The sequence below is a fragment of the Pteropus alecto genome, unplaced genomic scaffold, assembly GCF_000325575.1.
Source record: "Pteropus alecto unplaced genomic scaffold, ASM32557v1 scaffold79, whole genome shotgun sequence".
In the NCBI taxonomy this organism is placed as follows: Eukaryota; Metazoa; Chordata; class Mammalia; order Chiroptera; family Pteropodidae; genus Pteropus; species Pteropus alecto.
In genome coordinates, this window is record NW_006494612.1 from 4932209 (window position 1) to 4955894 (window position 23686).

Genomic DNA, 23686 nt, shown 5'->3' on the forward strand with positions numbered 1-23686 from the left:
TCATATATCAAAGGCCTAAATTTCTTTACTACATAAAGACTCCTATAAATCAATAAGAAAGTCCCAATGACTCAATAGAAAAAAAAAAAAAGAGCAAAGGACACAGAGTTCAAAGGAAATATAAATGGCTGAAAAAAATGATAAACCCTCACGATAAACCACTGCAAGTTAACTACACTGAGATAACATTTTTAACCTAAAAGACTGCTTAATATCAAAAAGTTTGATAACAGACTGTGTTGGAGAAGAAATGGAGAAAATATCATTCATTGCTTATACATTTCTGATGGGAGTATTCTGAAGTACGAAGAAAAAAGATCTAGAAATATATAAGGAGTATAAATTACTACCACCTCTAGGAAGGGCGATCTGCAATACTGATCAAAATAAAAAAGTCACATACCCCTTGAAACAACAATTCCATCCAAAATGTTAACCAATAAGTACACAGGTTACATATGTGAAATCATAGATAAAAGAATAATACGAGATATAAAAAGGCCTAAGTGTTCATCAATAGAGGACTATTTCAATACAGTTTAGTATGGCCAAAGACTAGAACAGCATGTAGTCTTAACAAAGAATAAAGCAGTTCCGTATGGATTTGCTTTAAAAGATCTCCCAAATATTTTATGGGGGGCGGGAGAGCAAGCAACGTGCATAACATGTATAATTATGTTACTCTTTGTAACTTAGCAATTCCATTTCTAGAACTTTATCCTACAAATACATTAGCAGCATATAGGTGGTATATATAAAAAATTTTAATGAGACCAGATTGACAGGACATGAGCTTCAGAGGTGGAATTATATTATTTTGCTTATGTTTTCATGCCAAATATAGTTTATATACAAAACTATTCTGAACCAATAGTTTTACAGTTCTAAAAAAACTGCTATCAATGTTTCAGAAATGGAATATTTGCTTACAGATATGGCAAGGGTCTTTCCCAATGGTCCTATGTAAATCTCAAGTTTTTGTAAATCCATCCCAATAAAGCTAGATTTACTAGCTTTATTGGTATCACTGTCTTCCCTCATCCTTGCCTTCAACAGCCAAATCCTTCCTTCCTACTACCTTTAAAATACATTCTTTTAAAGTGAAAAACTGTACATTTTAAAACAGGATGTTAAGAAAAACCGAACTTTATTGGGAATGGATTATATACCTATTATGCTAATAATCTCTTAGTATAAGATCACATTCATTCCATGATGAGATACCAGTCTGGCAAGAAAGCTGAATCTATAAAATAGAACAGAACAGAAAGGGGAAAGAAGAATAGAAAAACTGAAGAAATGAAAGGAATGGAAAGGAGTCTCTGGCATTCAAGAATTTGATTTCATTATTTTACCTAAGGCTAGATCTAGGTAAAGTAGAATTTTACCCAGCTCACAATTTAATGACCGGGGTCAATTTCTAATTAAGCTGAAGAAGCTGTGAGATGTTTGTGCCATTCCCTAAAAGCAGAAAGGGAAATGGTAGCGGGGAAGAGAGGAAATGAAAGAAAAAATGGGGGGTGGGAGAGATAGTAGGAGATGGATAGGTTTTTAAAAATCAAGTCTTTCCCATACAGAAAGGGTGGATCAAGACTGATATAATGGGAAACATAATTACTGTTCTTCTAGACCTTGTATCAACTTATTCTCTTGTATTTGGAAGCTAGACAACCTAAATAAATTACAACAACCTAAAAAGATGTCCTTTGTTCTCTCTCTGTCTTATTTAATAGAGTGGGTACATGAGAAGGATACAAGAATGTGACACGATCTTTTCTACTTAATCTCATGCTGAAAAGAAGACAAAGGGTTGCCCTGGGTGCTCTTGATGAGCCCTGAGACTGTACCCCAATTTATCCTAGTCAGATACTGGCAGGAAGCAGGTCATTGATGCCATCTAGCTTCCCATTGCATACAAATTGAGTTTTAGCTTCTGAGAAAAGCAAACAGATGACAGTTACCTTGAAAACAGCCAGGAAGTCTGGTTCTAGAGTTGGTGACTTATGGGCATCTTTAAGAGTTTTTGATACCTCAAAGGTCCTTTTAGATGCCACTGTTATTATACAGTAGTATTCTTGGTTTCTAAAAGGTTAAAAGTTTCAATTTTTTGGAAAATCACTTTTGAAACACTGCTTTTCCTAGTCACATGACAAATTAGCTACTATCCTATTTTCTAGCAGGTGTTGATCAAAAAAAGGCATTGCAGGTCTTCTAATGAAGTTATCATAAACAAAACTAAGTACATTTCATAACTTCCTAAAGGTTACTTCAATGATGACTTCATCTGTATCTGTAAGAAACTGAATTACAGACTTTGAACAAATTTTGACCAATCCAGATTGTAGGAAGCAGAACTGCCAACAGCAAGAGGCCTGTTGAAAAGCAGATGTAGATGCTAATCACAGCACAAAGTCACTGGCTCTTGGTGAAGGTGTGGCTGGAAAGACTAACACAAGAACTAACAGTCCTCTCCTCAACAATCCTCCCAAACAGCATCTTTGAAAGAGATAGCAACAGCCTCCACCACCACCACATTGCTGCAAATCTGACATAGTATCATTAGGGTATAATACCAACACACTAATTTTCACATTATGAAAGAAAATTCTTAGCAGATGTTGATAGTACCACAGAAAGACAATGTATGTATCATTGTATGAATCAATGTTTGTGTATTGAAAGTACTGTTCTAATCAGATTTTTAAAATTTGTTAGATACATTTATAAATCTATATAAACATCTTTAAATGAAAGAATGAATAATTTGCAACAAATGCAAAATTAAAGCATTTGTTGGCTTATGGCATCTACCTACTTGCTAAACTAGTTGAAAAATAAAAATAATAAGATCATTTGAATCATTTTATTTTCCTCAGTGCATTTGGTGTGTTTAAAAACTGTATAGGTGTTTTAATACTTATAATCACAACATTGACACTAATTTTGATTTTTTAAAAACATTACAAAAGCAGTAGGTGCATTCTGAAGTATTTCAACAAGGCAAAGATTTATTGTATAAAAGTGAAAGTTACCATCCCACTCCCCATTCTTAAGGAGAATCATTGCCTAGAGCTGGGAACTAGCCTTCTGACATTTAAAATTTTTAAAGAGAAATGAAGAAATCTAGAAGTGTTATAAAGAAATATCCCTACTATAACAAAATAGACTAGTGCTTTTAAAATAGTCCTGAACTCTACTAGGGAATTTATAAATACGAAAAGTTCAGGTACCTCATTTTTTAGTATCTGGTCTTCTATCATCTATATTCTAGAAAAATAAAATCTCATTGCCTTCAAAGTACTGGATTTGTAAGGCTGACTTAGGTCCTATATGTGCCCTATACTTTAGTCAGGAGTTCCATTCCTGGAAAGTGTTTAAAGTGTTGAAGCACTATGGAAGCTTGCTGTTTGAAAGAGTTGTATTATTACTTTGTAAAGTGAATCGTTTTCCATTAAGCTCTGCTTCCTACTTTATCTCCTCACATGCTGGATGTGTTAAAAATGAAATATAACTATATACAAAGCTCCCCGGTTTCCTGAACAAAATCCCATGGGCACAATCCCATGGGTAATCAATGGGCAAGCTAAAATGTATCTCTTTATCTTCCAGTTTAGATGGTTATATTTACAGATTCTCCATCTGGGCAAGAACCAGGATTATGCACACAAATACCAGGAATAACAGATCTATTCAAGTATGATTGGCGCTCACTTCTACTTAAAATGAGAAAAGATCTGTTACGGCCTGCAGAAACTAAAAATGCTCCTTCAACACTTTCACTCTGTTTTCTCTTTGATGAAGCTTCCAAAGCAACAGTTATGAGATATTTTTTAGGCTGTGCTATTAACTGTAAACAAAAAGCATACTATATATCCATGAATGTTAAAGTCTTAAAGTATTTGCTGTTACACAACCTTCATAGAAAGTGTCTTCATTTAAGTTTATATGAATATACGCAATATTCTCCTAATGTAGACTCCATTTAAAATAATATAAATATTAAAACTGAGTCATTCTAGTGGGAAATGCTGCAGAGAAATTACTTCGTATTTAAACTAAATAAAGCAACACAGCATTCTGATTTCAATTCAGATTTTAATGACTGTTTTTCTACTTTGCCCTTGTTACCTTTTGAATTAAAGCCTTTCGACGATTCAAATTTTAAAGCTATATTAATAACTTTCAAATGGTGCCCTATTTGCAACAACTTAGAATCAAAGAGCTTTTTCTGAAGGCAAATTCAGACACAAAAGGATGGTTTAATAAACAAGAGTAAATGCTGTGCATAACGTCAGAGCTAGCAGGACATACCTATTCTAGGCAACATCATATTTTAACTGACTCAAACGTATTTTTTTCTTTTTCTTTTTTAAGTAGGAGTGAGGGTCACTGAATAATTTGATTTGACAAGACGCTGAGGGTGAAAAAATCCACAGGCTGTTCTACCGTGGGACTAGAGCTTTGTTCCGTTTCTGACTTGTGGGGACTTGTACAGAAGACAACGTTATTTACGTTTTGGAGACTTCCATTTAAATGACCGAGACAGCTGTCTCTTTCAGCCTCAGCATTTTCTGCCCAACGGGCTCACAGTGGAAAACATCTCCCCACCCATCACAGGCCGCCCCTTCACCTGAGGAGCGCAGGCCAACCCGAGACGCCCCCACCGGGCAGCCTGGCCCAGGCGGTTGCTCCACGGTCGCCCTCCTCAGGGAGCGTTCTCCGAAGCTGTTAGGGTGCGAAGGCGGGGAGGCGACGAGACCTAGACCACGACCACGGTGCAGCCCAGGCAGCTTAGCCCGGTACCCGCCCACAGTCCCAGCCCCTGGCCCGTGTACCTCGTCCTGGCCGCTGCCCCCGCCGCACTCCTTGAAGCCCAGCAGCTCCGAGACGGCCAGTGAGGCCGTGTACGGCTCGTTCGCGGAGGTGGCCAGGCGCATGTTGGCAGGGAGAGCGCTGCGGTCGCCCAGAGTAGCCGCGGCGGAGCGGAGGTGAGCGCTGAGCAGCCGGCCGGGCTTTGCGCTGCAGCGCCTCAGTCAGCGCGGATGGCGGGGGCGGCGCAAACAAACAGGCCGCGTGGCCCCGCCCCGCTGCCACTCCGCCGACCAGAGGCCGCGCGCACCAATGCGAGCCCGCGGTGCCACAGAGCCCCGCCCCCTCGGCGCGGAGGGGCAGGCGTTGGCGTGCTGTTCCACACGGACCCAGGGAAAAACAACCTCCAGGGGCCCTTCCACCCCAAGGAGCTAATTCTCAGGACTGGGACAGGGCTCGGTCCGTTGGAAGGTGAGCGTGCGCTGTGGGTTGACGGAGCCGCGCGAGCCCTCCGGACTTCAATGAAAGGCTAATGTGCCCCTGTCCCCAGTACCAGCAGCTTGCCCTCCCTCCACCCGCTCAGGTCCATTTACCTAGGGCCAAACAGCAACCAGCCTCTAGGCTGACCCTTCTCGAGAGGAATCGAGTTCGTTTTACATTTAATAAACTACTGAAATTCCCCTTCTTCCTTTTCAACAACACTGAATGGGCCGCAGAATGCAGGAACAAGTACGGGACCATGGCCTGCCTATATTCAATGTAAAATTATTTTTGGTAAGCAATGTAGAAACTATAAATATCACTTTCTTACACAGATAATAAGCTTTGGTAGCAGATCTCTGAATTTTCTTTTTTCTTTCCAAATACATTCGAAGGCTTTAAAATTTCTAATGTTCTTTCATAAGCGCCTTGAGTTCTAAAGAAAGAATTTCTCTCTCTGAAATCTGTTGAAGAACTTGAGAAAACATAGGTTATAAGGGAGCACAAATAACTGACGTTGTTGGATCCGGAACGCAGATCTCTCAAATCCTGTCTCAACACTATTTCCTTAAATAGCTCCATTAAATTCTTTTTAAAAATCAGCTCCTAAATTAGATCACTTTTTGCATGTTCGCCATTGTGTTTTCAAAAGCTTACATGCTCAGGTTAAAAAAAAAAGAAAAGTTGGAACTTTCTGACAGAAGGAAACAAGTGGAGTTTAAATCAACAAACACAGACAGAACCAGCATTCATAAATGAAAATAAGTTTCAGTCAGGGTGAGGTTACAATGTCTCAAAGAAGACTAAGTTACCCTTTTTGCTCAAACTGTCATATTTTAAAAGTAGCAGGTTAAAATGGTTATTATTTATCTTCTCTAGATAAATAAGATAAATGTTATACACTGCTTTTATAAATTGCTGAAGCATACAAAATATTTTTAATGGTCAAGAAAAGCAATTTTGGGCTAATAACATAGAAGAAAAGGCTATAGAGACTTCCAGGATCTCTTCCTCTGAGCGCAGCCACAAAAACAAACAGTATAATCAAGTGCCCACTCAACCACAAATAAACAAGCAAAAATAAACACAGTAAACCATCCAATTTGCAGGAATATGATGTACCCTCCAAAATAGATTAATTGTAGAAGAATAATGGAAACATAAATGGACTTGATATGTGGAATTGTCAGCTATAAAGCTAGTTCGATAATGAAGGAACCATGTGAAAAATGATTGGTTTTAGAAGAGTTGAGTTGTGATTTTCTGGAAAGAATAAAATAGTAGGGTTAGTTAGTAGGGCATAACCTTGTTTGTGACATTAAAATTATGTTATTTGCAAAATGAAGAATGCTTGTCTATTTAATGAGAGGCAAGGGAAAAGCAGGCATTTACTTAACCAAAAAATGGCTTTAAATAATTAAATGCCAATTAAAACTGCAAACGGTATACCTATAGCAGTGTTTGATAGTGCTTGATAAATATTTATTGAAGAAGCATATACTAAAATTGTATAGGAAGTTCCAATTAGGATTCCTTAAAAAAAAAAAAAAGTTTCAGCTTATTTATTTCAATTCTGCCTTACATAAAAAGAAAAAATTTTAACTTCTACTCTAATTCAGTGGTTTACTGAGGACCTTCAAGCTTTTAAATGTCAAGATTCCTTTACGGTTGAATAAAGACTGACTTAAGTTCTTCGAAGAATGTTAACTTCTGTTCTTTTCTACAGAGCAATATTGTGAATTAGTCACTCTACTCTCCAGCATACAAAAGTTGTTTCCAAATAAATCTACAGTAATTAAGAATTCCCAAAATTTATCGACCTAAAAGTATCACTGTGTAGATTTCACTTCTGGAAATGTTTTGTTCCAAATTATTCAATAAAAAAAATTGTATTTTCCAAAGATTTTACTTCTTGAGTAGACCACATGTCTTGAAGGCACTTCTCCTAATGAACCCCCAATGCTAGGCACAGATAGGCATGCAATAAAGGTGAACATCCTGAATACAGAACAGTAATTGGAAAGAACTATTCTTTTCATATTTATCACAGGTTATCGATATAAGCCAGCAGCTACTTTATAAAGCCTGCTATTTAAACATTTTATGTCAACATTTTATTTCTTCTAGGAAAAATCTTGACATTTAATACAAGAAGTAATATTAATTCTGAAATATTTCCTTTCCTCTAAAAATGTTTTAGTAAACGTAGCTGCATCAAAGTGAAGTTTTTCCATCTGTCATTAGCAGTAATGGTCTCAACTCTAATTTTCTCAAGAGCAAGCTGATACGCTCATGTAAAAGCAGAGTGGTGTCAAATGACTTGTTTTGAGCAGAGAACTATGAAGTATGAGAGAGTCCATACTTGGAGTGATGGTTTAAGATAGGCTTCCTGAAAGAAGAGACATCTGAGCTTGGGCTTAGGGGATCAGAAGAGAGGCCTAGGCAAGAATATTGGGGGAGGGGGAGTTGAGCTTAGAGACAAGAGTTCTAAGTAACAAAACTAGCATATGTAAAGGCCCAGAGGCAGGGGAGAGAGAGAGTGGTCCCTTAGGGAAGCAGAATAAAGGAAGTTCATTGAGTCTGTAGCAAAGAGTATGGAGGGTAATGGATGGAGTTTAGGTAAAAGATAAATACTAAGGAGGGACCTTATTAAAGATTCATTAAAAAATATAAATTTCATTCTTAAGAGTACTGTGAAATTATTCAAAGTTTTAAAAAGTAGAATGACATTTCAGGTAAGATTTAGAAAAATATATTGAAAGGGGCAAAACTGGAGGCAGGGAGCTGAGTTAGAAAGGATCTTGAGATAATTTTGGCGAAACAAGAGGGTGATCTAAAGAATAATGGGAATGAAGTAGAGGAATGAAAGTAGATTTTGTCTCTCCAACCTCCAACACAGTTTCTTGAGAAAGAAGATCATGCCTCATTTTCTTGTTTTTGAAATTTAAGAGGTAAATCTAAAATTATCTGCTCTCCTGACCAACCAGCTTCCCTAAATTCATTAGACTTTTAAAAATATAGCCAATTCATGACAGATATTTTAGTAGAAAGAATGCTTAATCGGGCCAAAAAGCACATTAAACCATGATTTTCTCATTAACCAAAGGAATTACATGAAAGTACTATAGATTTGTAAATCTATTCAATAAAAGAGAAATTATATTTAATAATTGGTTAGAAACAGACATGGCAATGGTTTTAGCCATTAAAGAACTCCTTTAAGAATGAGAGTGGGATTTATTACATTTATGTGGTTTAAGCATTCTTGAAAAATGCCCTAATGTCATTTAAAACATTTTATCTAGAATGAACGCTGGTTTATAAGATTACTTCTGCTTACTAAATTTGTCAAGATATTTCTCCTCTAGCTGATATCTTCCTGTTTTTGTAAATATAGCTTGTCTGCTAAGCATTTTTTTCCTTTCAACATCATGTTTTGGGTACACTGAGATCCTTTTAGCACTGAACTTTAATTTTACATTATTCTTATTTGTCCTCTACTTTTTTCACTTCTTGAATTTAATTTTTAGAATTATATTACTTATAAAGGAGCAAGAATGTTGACAAATCTTTGCTCTTTTTCTCTCCCTTAGAGTGTCTTCTTTTATTTACTTATTTTTAATTGAGGTATAATTGAAAAAATATTAGTTTCAGGTATATCACATGATTTGATATTTGTATATATTGCAAAATGATCATCGCAATAAGTCTGTTAACATTTGTCACCATACATAGATACAAAAAAATTTTTTTCTTGTGATGAGAACTTTTAAGATTTACTCTCTCAGCATAAAGTTTCTTCTCTTAGAAATGCAATTTTAAATCTCCACATAGGCTTTCAGAAACATAGGCCATCTGTCACCCATATTTGTAAATAAGCAGTATTCCAAATCCTGTCAGCAGTTTTAAATTAGAAAATCACTTTCTCCTAAAGAATAAGTGTGTTCTAGTGTGGTCAAGTTTTCAAGCTAATGATAAGACCAGTAACTTATCAACTCCTATATATCAGACACTGAGCACTTTACATCTATAAGGCAGATATAATTATTTATGTGACACATTTGTAAGACAGAAACTCATAAAGTGCGGGTAACTTGTCCAAGATTATAAAAGTAGTAAAATGCAGCCTGGAATTAGAACCCAGGTTTGTCTGAATCCAAAGCAACAGCAGCTGGGCTGTTTCTTTCAGTGAATATTTCTAAAATTCTGATAACTGCATTAGCCTAAGTTCTTGATTGTGAGGACAAGTAAAGAGGGCAGGAAGAAAGAAAAACTTAGCTCCCTTGCTTTTAATCAGGATGAGATCTGGTTTAAAAACAAAAAGAAAAAGAAGAAATGAGAGAACGAATGATCTTGGTCTTTGAGCGCTTCTCTCTTCTGTTTATCCCTGCCACTCTTCCCAGGCCTTTGGTGACTTCGTGCTACCCAAAGCTCCTTCAGTAACTAACTTGCCTGAGTCTGACTAACCTCTTAAACACTCTTCACCTTATCCCTATTCCTCTTAGAATAACCGGTAGCTATTAAGAAGAAAACAGTGTTCTTAAACTAACTCACACTATTTATTGTATGGAGGCTGATATCTCATACTAATTTATTTAATCTGTCTCAATAGAATGTAAGCTCCATAACATCAGAATGTTTGTCTTTTTTGTTCACTGCTATGTTTCCAATGCACTAGTGCCAGCATCCAGTAGACCCTCAATAAGTATGTACTGAATGAATGAACTCCACAGAGATATTTCCATTAAAAACATATATATAAGCCCTAACTCAATTGAAAGCTTAATAATGTATTTCAAGTTCGGTATTCAGTTTATAAAAAATTTGGGCCATATGGACAAATATTTTTGAAGGCTGTATAAGCAGGCAGTCTGTGCTTGGGAGTCAGCTTGTCCTTGGGTTCAGTTCTGCGAAGCAACTTGTATTTTTTCATAGTCTGTCCACATCTTCTTTGGGAACCCACAGATACTCCCAAGCTTCTTTGATTTTTCTGCTCCCTTGCACTACCAAAATAATAGCTATATAGTTTTGGGCAATGGTACATATGGCTCACTTGTTAAGGCAGGTACTTACAAGTGAGACGTGGCCTGTTTACATACCATCGTTTGACAAGATTCATAAACATTTTGTAACCAAGTTTGGCTTTAGACATCCTCAAGCCTATCTAAGGTGAAATGATAGGAGAGTGTCTGTTGAATATCAAAATTAAATGGGGTAATTCATTCAGAAATATTACATCTTTGAGAGGCAAATTACTTTTCAGCATCATTGTTGAGTTAAAGAGGAAAGAATAGGTTTAATTTGGAATAAGATGAGGTTAAGGAAAAGGTGAGTGTAGCAGGAAATTGAGACTTAGCACTTTATCTCATTATGTTCTTAGTAGCTACTGAAGGTTTAAAGAAAGAAGAAAAGGAAATAACACAAACTCAAAAAAAAAAGGTAACTGAAGATACTAAATATATGTGAAAATGTTTAAGTAGAAAATGTTTCTCAGACTATGCATATATACTCTATTGTATAATTTTTAAAATAGTTTTTTTAGGGGCTGGATTTCATCTATACCTAAAAACATGTGTGAAAATGTTTTTTAAATTCTCAAAGTTCTTCTGTTAGTGGGCACAGGCAAAAATTGGTTTTAATATATAAGCTATAATTTTAAATCCAAGGAATATATTAGTCTGGCATAATATTAAAATTATCATTCAAAATAGATTAAAACCAAATCTAATATCTTCAACTTATCCTGAGGCCACAAACTTGATGGAACTGAACACTCAAGTATCTATTTCCTTTATAAAGTCGAATTTACCCATGGTTAAAATGTTTAGGATAAATGTATATTAATGAGTCATTAGCTTAATCATGTCTGAATTTTGAATATTTTATTCATAGTAAAGATAATTTTGGTTCAAAGAAATAAAATCCTAATGACAATATTCTAAAATCTTTTAATCGAGTTATTTTAAAATTTATAACAGCAATCCTGACCTCCCTCTCTATGTCACACCCCCATGATTATTACTACCAAGCAGTGAATAGAGTCCTACAGTATGTGCTTTTCTTACACAGCTCAAAGAACCCCCACCTAGTTCCTTTGTGATAATCTTTAGTTGTAGGTCCTTTAATCCTTTAATTCACTTTCTTTCTTTGCCTCCTTCTGAGATCTCATTTTCCAAGAGGGCATTAAGTCGTAGATCCTTATCCTGGTCACAAAGTACAAGGCCACATTTAGAGAGTACTTGCATGTTATTAAGCATCTTAGAAATAAAATGCCATTCACTGAACTTTCTCATATGTTCTTTTGCCTCCAAAATCCTCACTACACCTCTGTGGGCCATTTTCCCCTTTGCCCAAAGGGAATGACAGTGCACTGTCGTTCAAATAATAAAGATGTTTATTTTTTGCTTACCACTATCTTTTTGTTTAGCTAAACATACTCAGAAGAGATGACACTTCAAAAATTGTTTTTTACACAAGCTTAAGTTTGAACAGAATTCAAAATCATTTTATTTGTAGGGCTAGATAATCTGATTTTCCTAATTTTTGGCAAATAATTGAGAAATACTGAAATAAGATTTTATTTAAATATTATAAATTGGAGAAGGTAGTAGTCTTCCTTAATGTGTTATAACTCTAAAAAATATATATATTGGCATAGATTTATGGATGTATGTCAATGCTATTATTTTACCAATTAACAGAAATCTTAATATTATGTAACCACTTAGCATTCAATCACTCATTATTTATAAATATTTACTGAATGTCAATTATATGTATTTAACTTCTTAAATCCTATGAGCAAGCAGAAATATCGTAATTTGAAATTGGGTATCTATTTCATTTAGACTTATACCTCTCACATTAAGTCATACAGATTGGCAGATAATTTGGGGCTCTGTAAGTGAGCATTAAATAGGAAGTCATCTAGTTTATTGCCCAGTTCTGCAAAACAACGCCAAAACCCCAAAACCCAGTCTAGAAATCTCTTAACAACTCTTCTAGTTTTAGTCCCTTCAAATTTACAATGAAGGGCAATTGAACTTCATGATCTCTCAAACTTTATTTCAGCTCTAAATTTCTACTGTTAACAATTCTTGATTTTATCAAGAGTTATATGCTTTAAGCTAACTAGAACCTGGCTTCTCTGTACATTACAAGTGGTTTTCAAATTATATTTTTTAGGATCCATTCCTTACAAGTATTTTAGAGTGTTATGGAATATTTGATTTAAGCTTTCTTTTTCAAGGTAACCTACAAATGTGTATCAATATGAAATACATTGGAAATTACTAAAATAATAATTTGTTGCCACTAATAATTAAATAAAGCTTCTTCCACCATCTTTGTGAGCTCATGTTTGAACATTCTTGAAAATGTGTCAGTGATTAGGAAGGGTATAGTTAGTGTATTCTAGCCTTTTAAAAACGTCATGCCTGTCTACACCTGCTAGAGTAAAACTATAGTAGTGAATGAATTGCTATAGCATGTGGGTAACTTTGCTGTATGAATCCAGATTTCCTTGATATTATACATACAAGAAAAAGTCAAATAATACTGTAACTATAATCCATAACCCCTTAATTTCTAATTTGTTTATAACAGAAAATAGCTTCATTATTCTCATTAATTAACTTGATAAATTTAACTTTACTTATTTAAACTTATTTTTTTATTTATTTAAACTTAAAGGCATAATTTATTAATACAGTGCCAGTTTTAGATATGTTCACATCAGAATTATGGTAATATTGTTTTACTAAAGACTATGCTGACAAAAAATGTAATAACATTTGAATATCACTGTTTTATATATACACCATATCTCTTGATCTGCACATCAGAAATCACAGCAGGTTTGAAGGATCCATGCTAGTCTGTAGCTCCCTACATTATTCACCCAAGACGTGGGTCACACTTAAGGTTCAGAGAATGCTCCAGGGATTTCTGCTGGTTCCAGCAGATTGCTGGGGAATCTAGTTCAAAGTCTCATTCTCATCAATACAAAGTAGAGCCTTAAAGAAAAAAGGCTCCTTAGAATCACAACAGTTCATGATGGTCTACTGAGTTACCAACCAAACTTGCCTTCGAGTAGAACCTTGATTTAGCCTGTCCTGAATCTGGTCTATAACTGAAAGAATGATCAATACTTCTAGGTTTTCTCCAGAAAACACTAGTAGAGTCAATCTTATCCTTCAGTGACATACATGCCAGTATGACCATAAAAAGTTGACCTAATAAATTTTTCAGTGAAGTACTTTGTATATTCTTTTGTACTTGTAATAGGCAGATTTTTAAATAGTGCATTTGCTTTTCACAATTAGAATTTGCTTTATATCATAAAATTCAACTTTCATATATTCAACCAGATTTTTAAATTTAAACCACAGTAGTTTAATTTGTGCATTGCAAATATACAATTAAAACCTTAAAATACTGCACCCTAATTGGTGGGTTTAAAAAATATCTAAGCTTAAAAGTATATCAGAAAAACATATTTACAAATTGGAGGGTTTAAAAATATCTAAGCTTAAAAAAGATATCAGAAAACAAATGTAGATCAGGAGAAAGAGCAAAGTAGAATCAAAAGCAGCAGGATGCAGTTCAAATAGGTCACACTCAACTTTTTACTTTCCCTAAGAACAAAAAAACAAGCTTAGCAACAGCTTTTGGCCAATCATAAAGCAGACAAACAGGTAGGGACTCAACTGTTCCAGATACCAATGAGATCCAACCTTCTTTCAATGATTTTTTTATACTATATAGTGTCAGAGCAGAGCAAAAGTTATAAAACAGGATATACTATCCTGTGTTAAAAGTAACAAAGATAAAAATCTCTTCAACGCTCAACAAAATATATCAGATTTTAGTAACATAGTGATAATTTTGTTTTCATCTTTACTGTGTCAGATACCGTATACATTAGTTATCTTTAAAATATTAGTGTATTTGTAATAAATTTTAAATTTTTGTGGGATAATTTTTTTCTTGTTTGTGGATAGAGGATAAGGGTGGGAATATCTATAAGAAAAGATTCTTCTCTTTTTAAATTTCCTAATACTCAATTTCTATAATTTATGCAGGAGGGTGGGGGATCCCAAAAAAGAAATGCTCAGTCCAAATCCAAAAATATAAAATATATGAGTAAAAACAACCATATATAAATACAACCAACCTTCAAAACAAGCAAGCAAACTGAAAAAATTGCATAGTGCCATTTTATGCACTTTTCCCCTTTATTTCTATTACTCAATGCAAGTCTTTCTTCTTTGAGAGATGAAAATTTTCTGAGAATTTAGAAGGGATTTTCATACAAATCTCAGTATCTGCTTAAATTGACAAAGTGTTATATGCAATAGAGACACAAAAACATTGTGAAACAACAGTTAATAGTTTTCTTCATTTCGCTTTTGGCTTGTTGAATTTATCAAATATTCTAAGGCAGTTTTCAATATCTTCCAGAACCACATTTTGTCTTTTTTTCAAGTACTGCTTAAACCATTTGCTGGTTTCAGTTCCCTAAAAAAATAATTATTTTAAGTATGTCAGCTTGATTTGTCACATCATCATCTCCTGAACTCACCATATACTATAAAACATAGGTTTGCTATGAACACTGTAGGATGAGGTCAAAAATGTATGTGTGAATACTTCCTCTGAACATTTTATTGTATTCTAAACATTCCTAGGAAGATGGGGGAAAATCAAATAATGTTTGGAGACTAGTTTTAAGTTTTACTTATTGGTGATGTCCTTTACTTCATCCTTTTTCTCTATCCTCAATTGTCACAGACAACTAAACTATGGTGAATCAAGAAAAAAGATAGTTTCAATACATCGTTTGGGAAGGAGGCACTGTATATAAAGCTCATGTTTTCTTTGGGCTTTTAATCTTTAATAATTTAAAACAACATCCATCAAACTCTTACGAAAACTTTCATCAATTACACATATCTATTCACCACAGTTTGGTTGTATGTTAAATTCATAAACTGCTATATTTATGGATATATTGAACCTATTTATTCAACATTCAGTCAACCAATATTAATTAAGCATCTACTATATGTCAGGCATTGTTTCCATCCTCACCTGTCTTCTTTGAGAACAACATCCATATCTTCTTCCTTTCTCCTCTTTTTCCTCTTCTAGCTTCCTATAGTGATCCACCTACTGTAGTCTTGTTCCTCTTAAAAGGATACCTGGACTGAGAAATGCCTTAGAACTACAAAGGTACAAAGCACTTGGAGAGCAAGATTCTGTTATGATGAACATCTGATTGTTAATTGCAGCAGTTAGATAACTGAGTGCCAGTTGATGAAGAGCTTTAAAATCAATAATTCAGATTTTAGTCTAACATTTGATTCTGGAAGTAGAAAGATGTTATGCTTTGTGGTTTCAGATTTCATATTATTAACAGACTAGCTAAGACATATTTTGGTTAGTATGTATCAGGCACTCGTCTAAAGTATTTACATATATTTTAATTCATTTAACCCTCATAATAATCCTTTAGGTAGATACTATCTTCACTTTAGAAATGGGAAACTGTGAGACAGAGGTTAAGTACTTAACCCAAGGTCATATAGCAAGCAAGGGCCTGAGTGAAGGTTAGAACTCAAGCCTGTCTGACTCCAAAGTCATGTTCTTTCTCCTGTACCATGATGTGGTGGGATACTACGCTATCCATAATGCTTTAATTTCCTTTCTACTGTTAACAGTCCAGTGATTGTGTGTCCATCAGGAAGGAGGCCAAGGGGCTATAAACTCTTCATTCTTTCCTATCTAACCCTGCACTATTTTCTCTGCAACCTCTTCTGTATAACTGACTGTTCACCCCACCCTCTGTGACCACCCAAATCATTGGAATACCATCCCTCTCCAGGAAATTTGGACTTGCTTCCCACTGAGACTACTATGAAAATGAAAATGCTCCATAACATCTCTCAATATCCCTTCTCCCTGGCTACTGCCTACCTTATACATGTTAATCCTATCTCAATTTCCTTTATTCTATTTACTTGTGGTCCTTCTCTGAATCTTTATACATTTATCCCAGACTCTTGAAAACATTCTTCCCTCACAGTTTCACTAAGGATACATTATCATAACTTCTTTCAAGGGTCTTCTAAAATTTCATCTTCTGCACAAAAATTTGTAAATTGTGTTGTGCTGAATGAAGAATATCTTCTACTACTTGACTATTTACCGTGCTAATCCTGTCTCTTAATCTCCAAAATACCATCCACTATTTTTTGGATAAAGTTATAAATATTATTTGTGTATGTGCCTATGTGGGGTTAACAATTTTACAGCACAACCTCAGAGTATTTATATGTCCCTTTTGGACCATGTTGTGAATATATTCTATTTCAGATGTAAGGATTTGGGGGAGTGGAAGTATGTTAACCTTGCTTTGAAATTATAACTACTGGCACATCACACACAATTACTTTAAAATACATTTTCATTATATTACAGGCTTTGCACATAAAAGACTAAAGAGAAAGTCTTGAGTCTAACAAAAAAAATAGCTAAATGAGTAAAATTATCTTTCAGCATAAACAAAAGGTAACATTTTATGTAAAGGGTAAAATGAAAATAAAAAGACAAGTTGGCATACAATCATTAAAGTCACATAAATAGATTTAAAACATAAGAAACTATTGTTAATTTTTCTTAGAGGCTGAATATGGTATTACCTACTCAAAAATGAAAGGCAGGATTCAGAGTGATTTATTTGGTAGGATTAAATCCAATGATTACTTACACACACACACACACACACACACACACACACACACACACACACACACACAGCGGGGGAGAGAAAGAGAGAGAAATGTTTTCTCCACATTTAAAAAAAATTAGTAATTTTGGCCAAAATAGCTGATTACTATAGCTGACTATTGATATAGTAATATCTTGTTATACCTCAATTGACTTTTTTTTTTTTACAATCTCACAAACGTAACCTAGAACAGCTAAGCAAAAAAAAAAAAAAAAAGTAAAATAGATGCCACTGAGTTTATATACCAAAGCATACTGTACTCAGAGGAAAACCTTTGTCCTAACTCTCTTAAAGACAATTTACTTTTACTTGATACAAAATTATAGCAACTTGTTTATCAAGTTAATTCCACATTAATTTAGAAGAGATAAGAGACTACTATTTAAATTGACAGCAAAGAAAGAATGATAGTTAACCATTTAATCACAAGGGAAGAGTCATAAAAATTCTAAAAAGCAGAAGAATTTGAACAACACAGTAACTGGAGCCATTATAAGGGTACTTAGTTCTATAAGCTTTAAAGAGCCCTGCTAGCAGCACTCTCTGACAGATTAGGGTAATAACTAGCCTCTATAATAGTGATTCTTACCATATTGGACAAAACACCTAAAAATATTTTAATAAGAAATATAATTTTAAATGTATGGGTGAACTGGCAAAGTAACCAGAAATCCTAAGAAGTCAAAAATGACCAATAGGAGGAATCCAAGGAGATAGTGATTATTGAGGCTGGTAACCATGGATCCAGTAGCCTAAAGCAATAGCATAGGGAACCCAGAAGACAAAGCTTAGGACCTGGGGAATCAGGGGTGGGTGGGGGGGCGGTGGATGGGGGTAGACCAGAGGCCCCATCATAAAGCCAAATCGCAATAAGCTAAACCATCAATGAAAGCATAAACTAGGAAAAACACCCCACCTATAAAAGGAGATAGAAAGAAAATTTGTTTATTTCAACTTTGTTCTTGATGTTTGGGGTAAAATCTCTCCTGAAAATTCATAAATATAAAATGGCTCACACATGAGGAATTGGAGCCTTAATTCCCAATTACCTGTATGGTCTTAAAAAAAAAAAATAAGGCAAGGATTAAGTTAAAGGGGTTGGTTAGTCCCCCAGGCTCCAGTCAGAAATATAGATAATTAAAGGAGATAAAAGTCCAATGAATATGAACTTACAATAATAAAATGTGCCATGAAAAAAGGTACCATTAGTGAGGTTCAGAAGAAATAATAATCACTTGACCCAGACCTGTAAGACTTCAGGTGTTAGAATTATAGATACAGAATACCAGTTGAATGTATTTTAAAAATTTAAAGGGAATGGAAATTATAGGCAAGGAACAAGAAACCATCAAAAAAATTAACCAAACAGATTTGAAAATGAATTGAAAACAGATTTTATAATAATTAACTTAAAATTCAGTGGATAAACAGTATATTCAGCATAACTGAATAGAAAATTATTAGTACTGGAAAGTAAATCTGAAAAAAATAATCCAGAATGTAGCACATAGAGCAAAGAGATGGAAAATACGAAAGAAAAAATAAAATACATGGAGGATGAACTAGAAAGACTAATATATATTTAAATGGAGTTCCAGAAGGAGAAAGGCAATATTCTAAGAGATGATGGTTGAGAATTTTCCAGAACTGATTAGAGACATCAATCCTCATTGTATAAGGAAGCACAGTGAATCCCATGCATAATAACTGAAAGGAAATCCATATCTTGACAAAAAACTGAAAAATTCCAAGAAGAAAGGAAGATGTTGAAGGTTATCCAAGAGAAAATCCAGATTACCTACAAAGGAAAAACTAAACTGACAGCCTAATTTTTAATAATTGAAGCCAGAAGATCATGGAACAGTATCTTTAAAGTACTGAGAGAAAAGTATTCTTGAATTGTATGACACATGAAACTATCTTTCAAGAAAGTGAATGCAAGAAATACATTTTAAGAGATAAAAAGTTGTCTACCACCACCAACAGATCCTCCTGAAGGAGCTTCATTTCAGGAAGAAGCAAAATAATCCTAGAAAGAGGTATGAAAAATTACATAGTCAAAATGAAAATGTTCTTTGTACTTTAGAATTCTACCTATGTAGAATAGTACATCTCCTAAAGATTCTGAATAGCTTTGTGTGAATTATGCTTTCATTTCTCTTGGCTTGGAGTGGAACGCATGAATCATATAATAGGTATAAGTTTAACTTTTTAAGTAACTGCCAGACATTTTCCACAGTGGTTATACCCTTTTTACATTGTATGAGAGTTCCAGTGGCTCTACATCTTTTTACATTGTATGAGAGTTCCAGTGGCTCTACATGCCAACATTTAGCATGGCCGATATTTTTAATTCTAGTCAATCTAATGCATGTAGCACCATAGTTCTTACCTGGGAGTGATTTTGCCCCCCAGGGGACATTTGACAATATCTGGATACATTTTTGTTTTTTACAACTGATAGGTGGGGGTGTTGCTATGTCATGTAGTTGGTAGAGGCCAGGGATGCTGCCAAACATCCTACAATGCACAGGACAGCCTCTCACAACAAAGAATTATCTGACCCAAAATGTCAAGTGCCAAGGTTGAGAAGCCCTGGTGTAATAATCTCTCTCATTGTGGTTTTAACATGGGTATCTTGGGTAACTACTGATGTTGAAAATGAATTGGCATCTTTTAATGGGCTTATTGATCGTTTATATATCTTTTTTTTATGAAGTGTCAGTTCAAATCTTTTGTCTATTTTTTTTTTATTATTGGATCGGTTGACTTCTTGTTACTGAGTTGTAAGTGTTCTTTATACATCCTGAACATAAATACTCTGTCTGATATATGGGTTCCAAATATTTTCTCCTAGTCTGTAGCTTGTCTTTCATTTTTGTAATGATATCTTTTGAAGATCATAAATTTAAAAATGTTTAATTTTGATGAGATCTAATTTATCTGCAGTGTATCAATAGATTAGGCAACTGAATTTTTTCATGTCTCAAAATATTATTTTCTCAGCTGCCTAAAATTATTTTATCCATAAGTTTGAAGACAGGGTAGGAATAGGTGAAACAGAGAAAGATTAAAAATAACCAGGATCTGGAATAAAGAGAAATACGTCACTAAGAAAAAAATATATGTCTGAAATTCTCAAGATACTAAGGTCTTGGAAAGAAACATAAAACCTCACACAATGAATATGACTCTACATAGGAACTATGGAACAAAATGTAAAATGCACATAGAGCTTTATAGCCCACAAATTTCCCATACAGTGACTTGTGGAATTTCTCACAACAACCTTGTGAGATGAATCTCATTCCTGTATTACCCAAGAAGAAACCTGTCATGCAACTGATAAGCGGCAGAGCTACAAATCAAATGCAGGCCTGCCTGACTTCAGGTCCAGTACCCTTTCCTTTCCACTCCTCAGCAGATTAAAATGCAGCTTCAGAGCCAGCCCTCAGGAAGCTTACAACCCAGTTGATCATAAAAGACATAAACAAAATCAAAGGACGATAGTAGGCAATGTGTAATTCTATGTTGTTACGTGGCACAAACTGCAAATATCCAAGGATAGGGAATCAGTAAAGACTGGAAAGATGAGTAAAGGGGCATGGCACAGAGGGGAGAACAAGCTGGATGAACCCAAGAGACTGTAAGGAGATAGTCTGGGCTCCGGCAGGGGGATGTGAGTTAGTAAGCAGTAGGAAATAGGGTCACTTTTGGGGAGCCTAGAAAGCCAGTGAAAGAGGAGACTAGACAAAGCAGGAGGCAATAATGGAGCCCTAAAATATTTCTGAATAGTGGCATAAAGTGGTGAAAGCAGTGACTTTCACAAGTCTGCAAGATGAGTGTAGGCAAAGGAAATCTGTGTACATCTAAGGAAGAGGTAGTGAGACTTACCACTCCCCTTCCTCTTCAGCTTCACAGCATTACCTAATTTCATGGTCCACCCACAGGAATCATTCCTGGACTTGTGCACATGCTATTCTCTCTGACTACAAGTTGGTCCCTCTAACCCTGGTCCTCTTCTCACCTTCAGTCTGAAGTTAGAAATTACCATCTTGAAGAAGCCTTCCCTGACCCATCCCCACCTGACTTAGATACCTCCCTTGTATACTTCCTCTATTACAGCACTTATCTCTCCGCATGGTAATTCCTACTAGGCCAGACAGTCTCCTTTATTAAACTGAAAGTTCCAAGAGTTAGAAATGGCCCATCTTTTCCAGTACTGAATCCCCTAGCACATAATGGGTGAATCAGAGGAAGTAAGAAGGGGTATATGATCAGGAAACAGATTTAGGGGTTACTTTCCCTAAGATTATATGGACAGGAAAAAAGAGAGATACATACACAGGCACACTAAAAGACAAAATAATGTAATTTGGAAGATGGCTTCAATTTCAGTGAAAGAGCCACTTAAAGCCTTTTTATCTTCTATCTACTCAAGTCCCTTAATGAAGAGAAGGGTTAGATCATGGCCATGGCAAAGGTATAAAGGAGATATACTTTGTGTAAGATATACTTGACGATAATATGCTGTAATTTTTTAAACCACATTTTGGCCTTAAAGGGAGCAAAGAATTTAACAACCTTCACTTAACACCTGTCTACAGAGAGCACATTGCTTTGCAAGAACCCACACAAGGTATTTCAGAGTATACACAGATGAAAGAAACACAATTCCAGCCCAAAGAAGTCTTATAATTCAATAAAGAACCAAATATGGTGGAATTGTATTTTAAGGTACAAGCAGTGATATGGATTCAGAGCGGGGTAAGAGTCAGGGATCTTTAAAAACATTTCAAGCAGGGAATTGAGGCTTGATTTTAGGAGACTAGGAAAAACCTCTAGGATGGTCTGAGCTGTAGGGAGAAGCTAAAGGCAGTGAGACTTTAAGTTTCAGGCTGTGCAATGGTCTATCTAGTTAAGAGGTAACTGAGATATAAACCAGAGTGATAGTAGAAAAGAAATGCAGGGGACATTCAGTAATTTAAGACAGCAGACTCTTAAAAATTAATTATTAATGATAGGGAGAAATTTTATTTCCCAAAGAGCCTTTTGCTTTTTTCCACTTTATACCTTAACAAATGTAAGGCAAAAGTGGTATCCTCAAAGATTGTTTAGATGGAGATGCTTATGGATAGGATACCAAAGTTACTTTTATTTGTAACTGTACACTTGTGGACAGATGCCTCCAGCTGTTTTTATTCCATAATGTCCCTCTGCAATTATCTTTAGACCGTAAAGCAGCATAAAATTAAGTGAAAAGAATCTGAACTTTAAAATGAGAAGATCTGGATTCTAACTCCAGCACATTATTTTATCTCCTCATTCCTTAGATTTTTCATTTGTTACTGACTTCATGGGACTGTTGTAAGAACGAAGTGTGATAATATGAAAACTGTTAGAAACAAGTACATTACTATATCGACAGTGCCAGTATTTTGGCACTTTCATACTATCAGGTCACCATCTGGACAGGAGAAATAGTCACAATAAATAAGAACAAGCATTCAGTTAGCACTGTCTCTTACAATTGTTTCCAGCTGTGTTTCTATGTAGATACAAGATGACAATCAGACTATACTATTAAATATTTATAAAGAAGAAGCAGTAAAGTTTAATGGCTAAAAGCATTGGCATTAGATCTGACCACCTTGGGTTCCAAGGACAAATTAAATCTCTTAGCCTTGATGTCTTCACCTGTACAGTGGGAATGACAATACAGTGACCTTAGAGTGCCACCAGATTACATGAAATCATGTACAGTGACTGTAATAGTAAGCAGTCAGTAAATAATAAGTTGTCAGTAAATATTAGTTGTGGGAGATACATTAGAATTACAATATGTTCAACCGGCAGCCATGTTTTACTTGGAACATAAACAACTCTTTTGCACAGCATTTGTGCAATACTCAAATTTTATTCCACTTTTTGGTGTTTTGGTCTTGAACAATGTGTGTTTAGAATAAAAATTATTAGGTATTGATGTTCTTTTTAAAGTGTATTTATAATTGCTATAATTCTAATTACAATATTATTAAGTATCTGTAAATAATTTAATGTTAGACACAACCTAGCCTCAATGATTTTACATGTTATAATAGGATCTATATTTTTAAAACTATAAAAAATATTGAGTATTTTCTCTAATCTAACAATTTTTGACTACTTTTTATTATTGACATTTTTCCAAGAAAACCCATTGGTCAATGTGTTAGAGATGGCTAGTTGTCTCTAGCATCTGTTCTCTGCTTCTTCCATGGTTAATAAACCCCCAAATCTTTACCTGGGCATATTGCCACTCAGAATACTGATCTTATCCAGTTTTCCTTACAGCTAGGTGTGACCAAGTTAATAAGTTTGGGCCAATGTGATTATAAAAGGAAATGGAATGTACACAGTAAATGTCACTAGAGTGAAGACGTGTATGCTCATACTTTTAGTAAATTCTTCCTGTCTGGAATGCGGATGTGATTCTAGAGCTTAAGCAGCCATCCTAGACATCTACCTTAGATATGCAAGCCACAAACTGAGGCTATTGGAAAAACATAGAAGGGATCTGGGTACTTGATGATTATATAGAGCCTCTAAATAAGTCCTGCCTTCATT

The 23686-nt window shown here is 35.0% G+C and overlaps 1 protein-coding gene across 2 annotated transcripts in view; it reads right to left on the reverse strand.

Moving 5' to 3' along the window:
* SESN1 (sestrin 1) overlaps positions 1-23686 on the reverse strand; it is an 88909-nt gene that overhangs the window by 15319 nt on the left and 49904 nt on the right. Inside the window, exon 1 of one of the 2 annotated variants that reach the window (XM_006926057.2) lies at positions 4836-5042. The exons of the other annotated variant lie outside the window; for it this stretch is intronic. Coding sequence (XP_006926119.1) covers positions 4836-4937 — 102 coding nt within the window. The 5' untranslated portion in view covers positions 4938-5042. Of the gene's footprint in view, positions 1-4835; positions 5043-23686 lie in introns of those variants that run through there. 2 annotated transcript variants of the gene reach the window in all.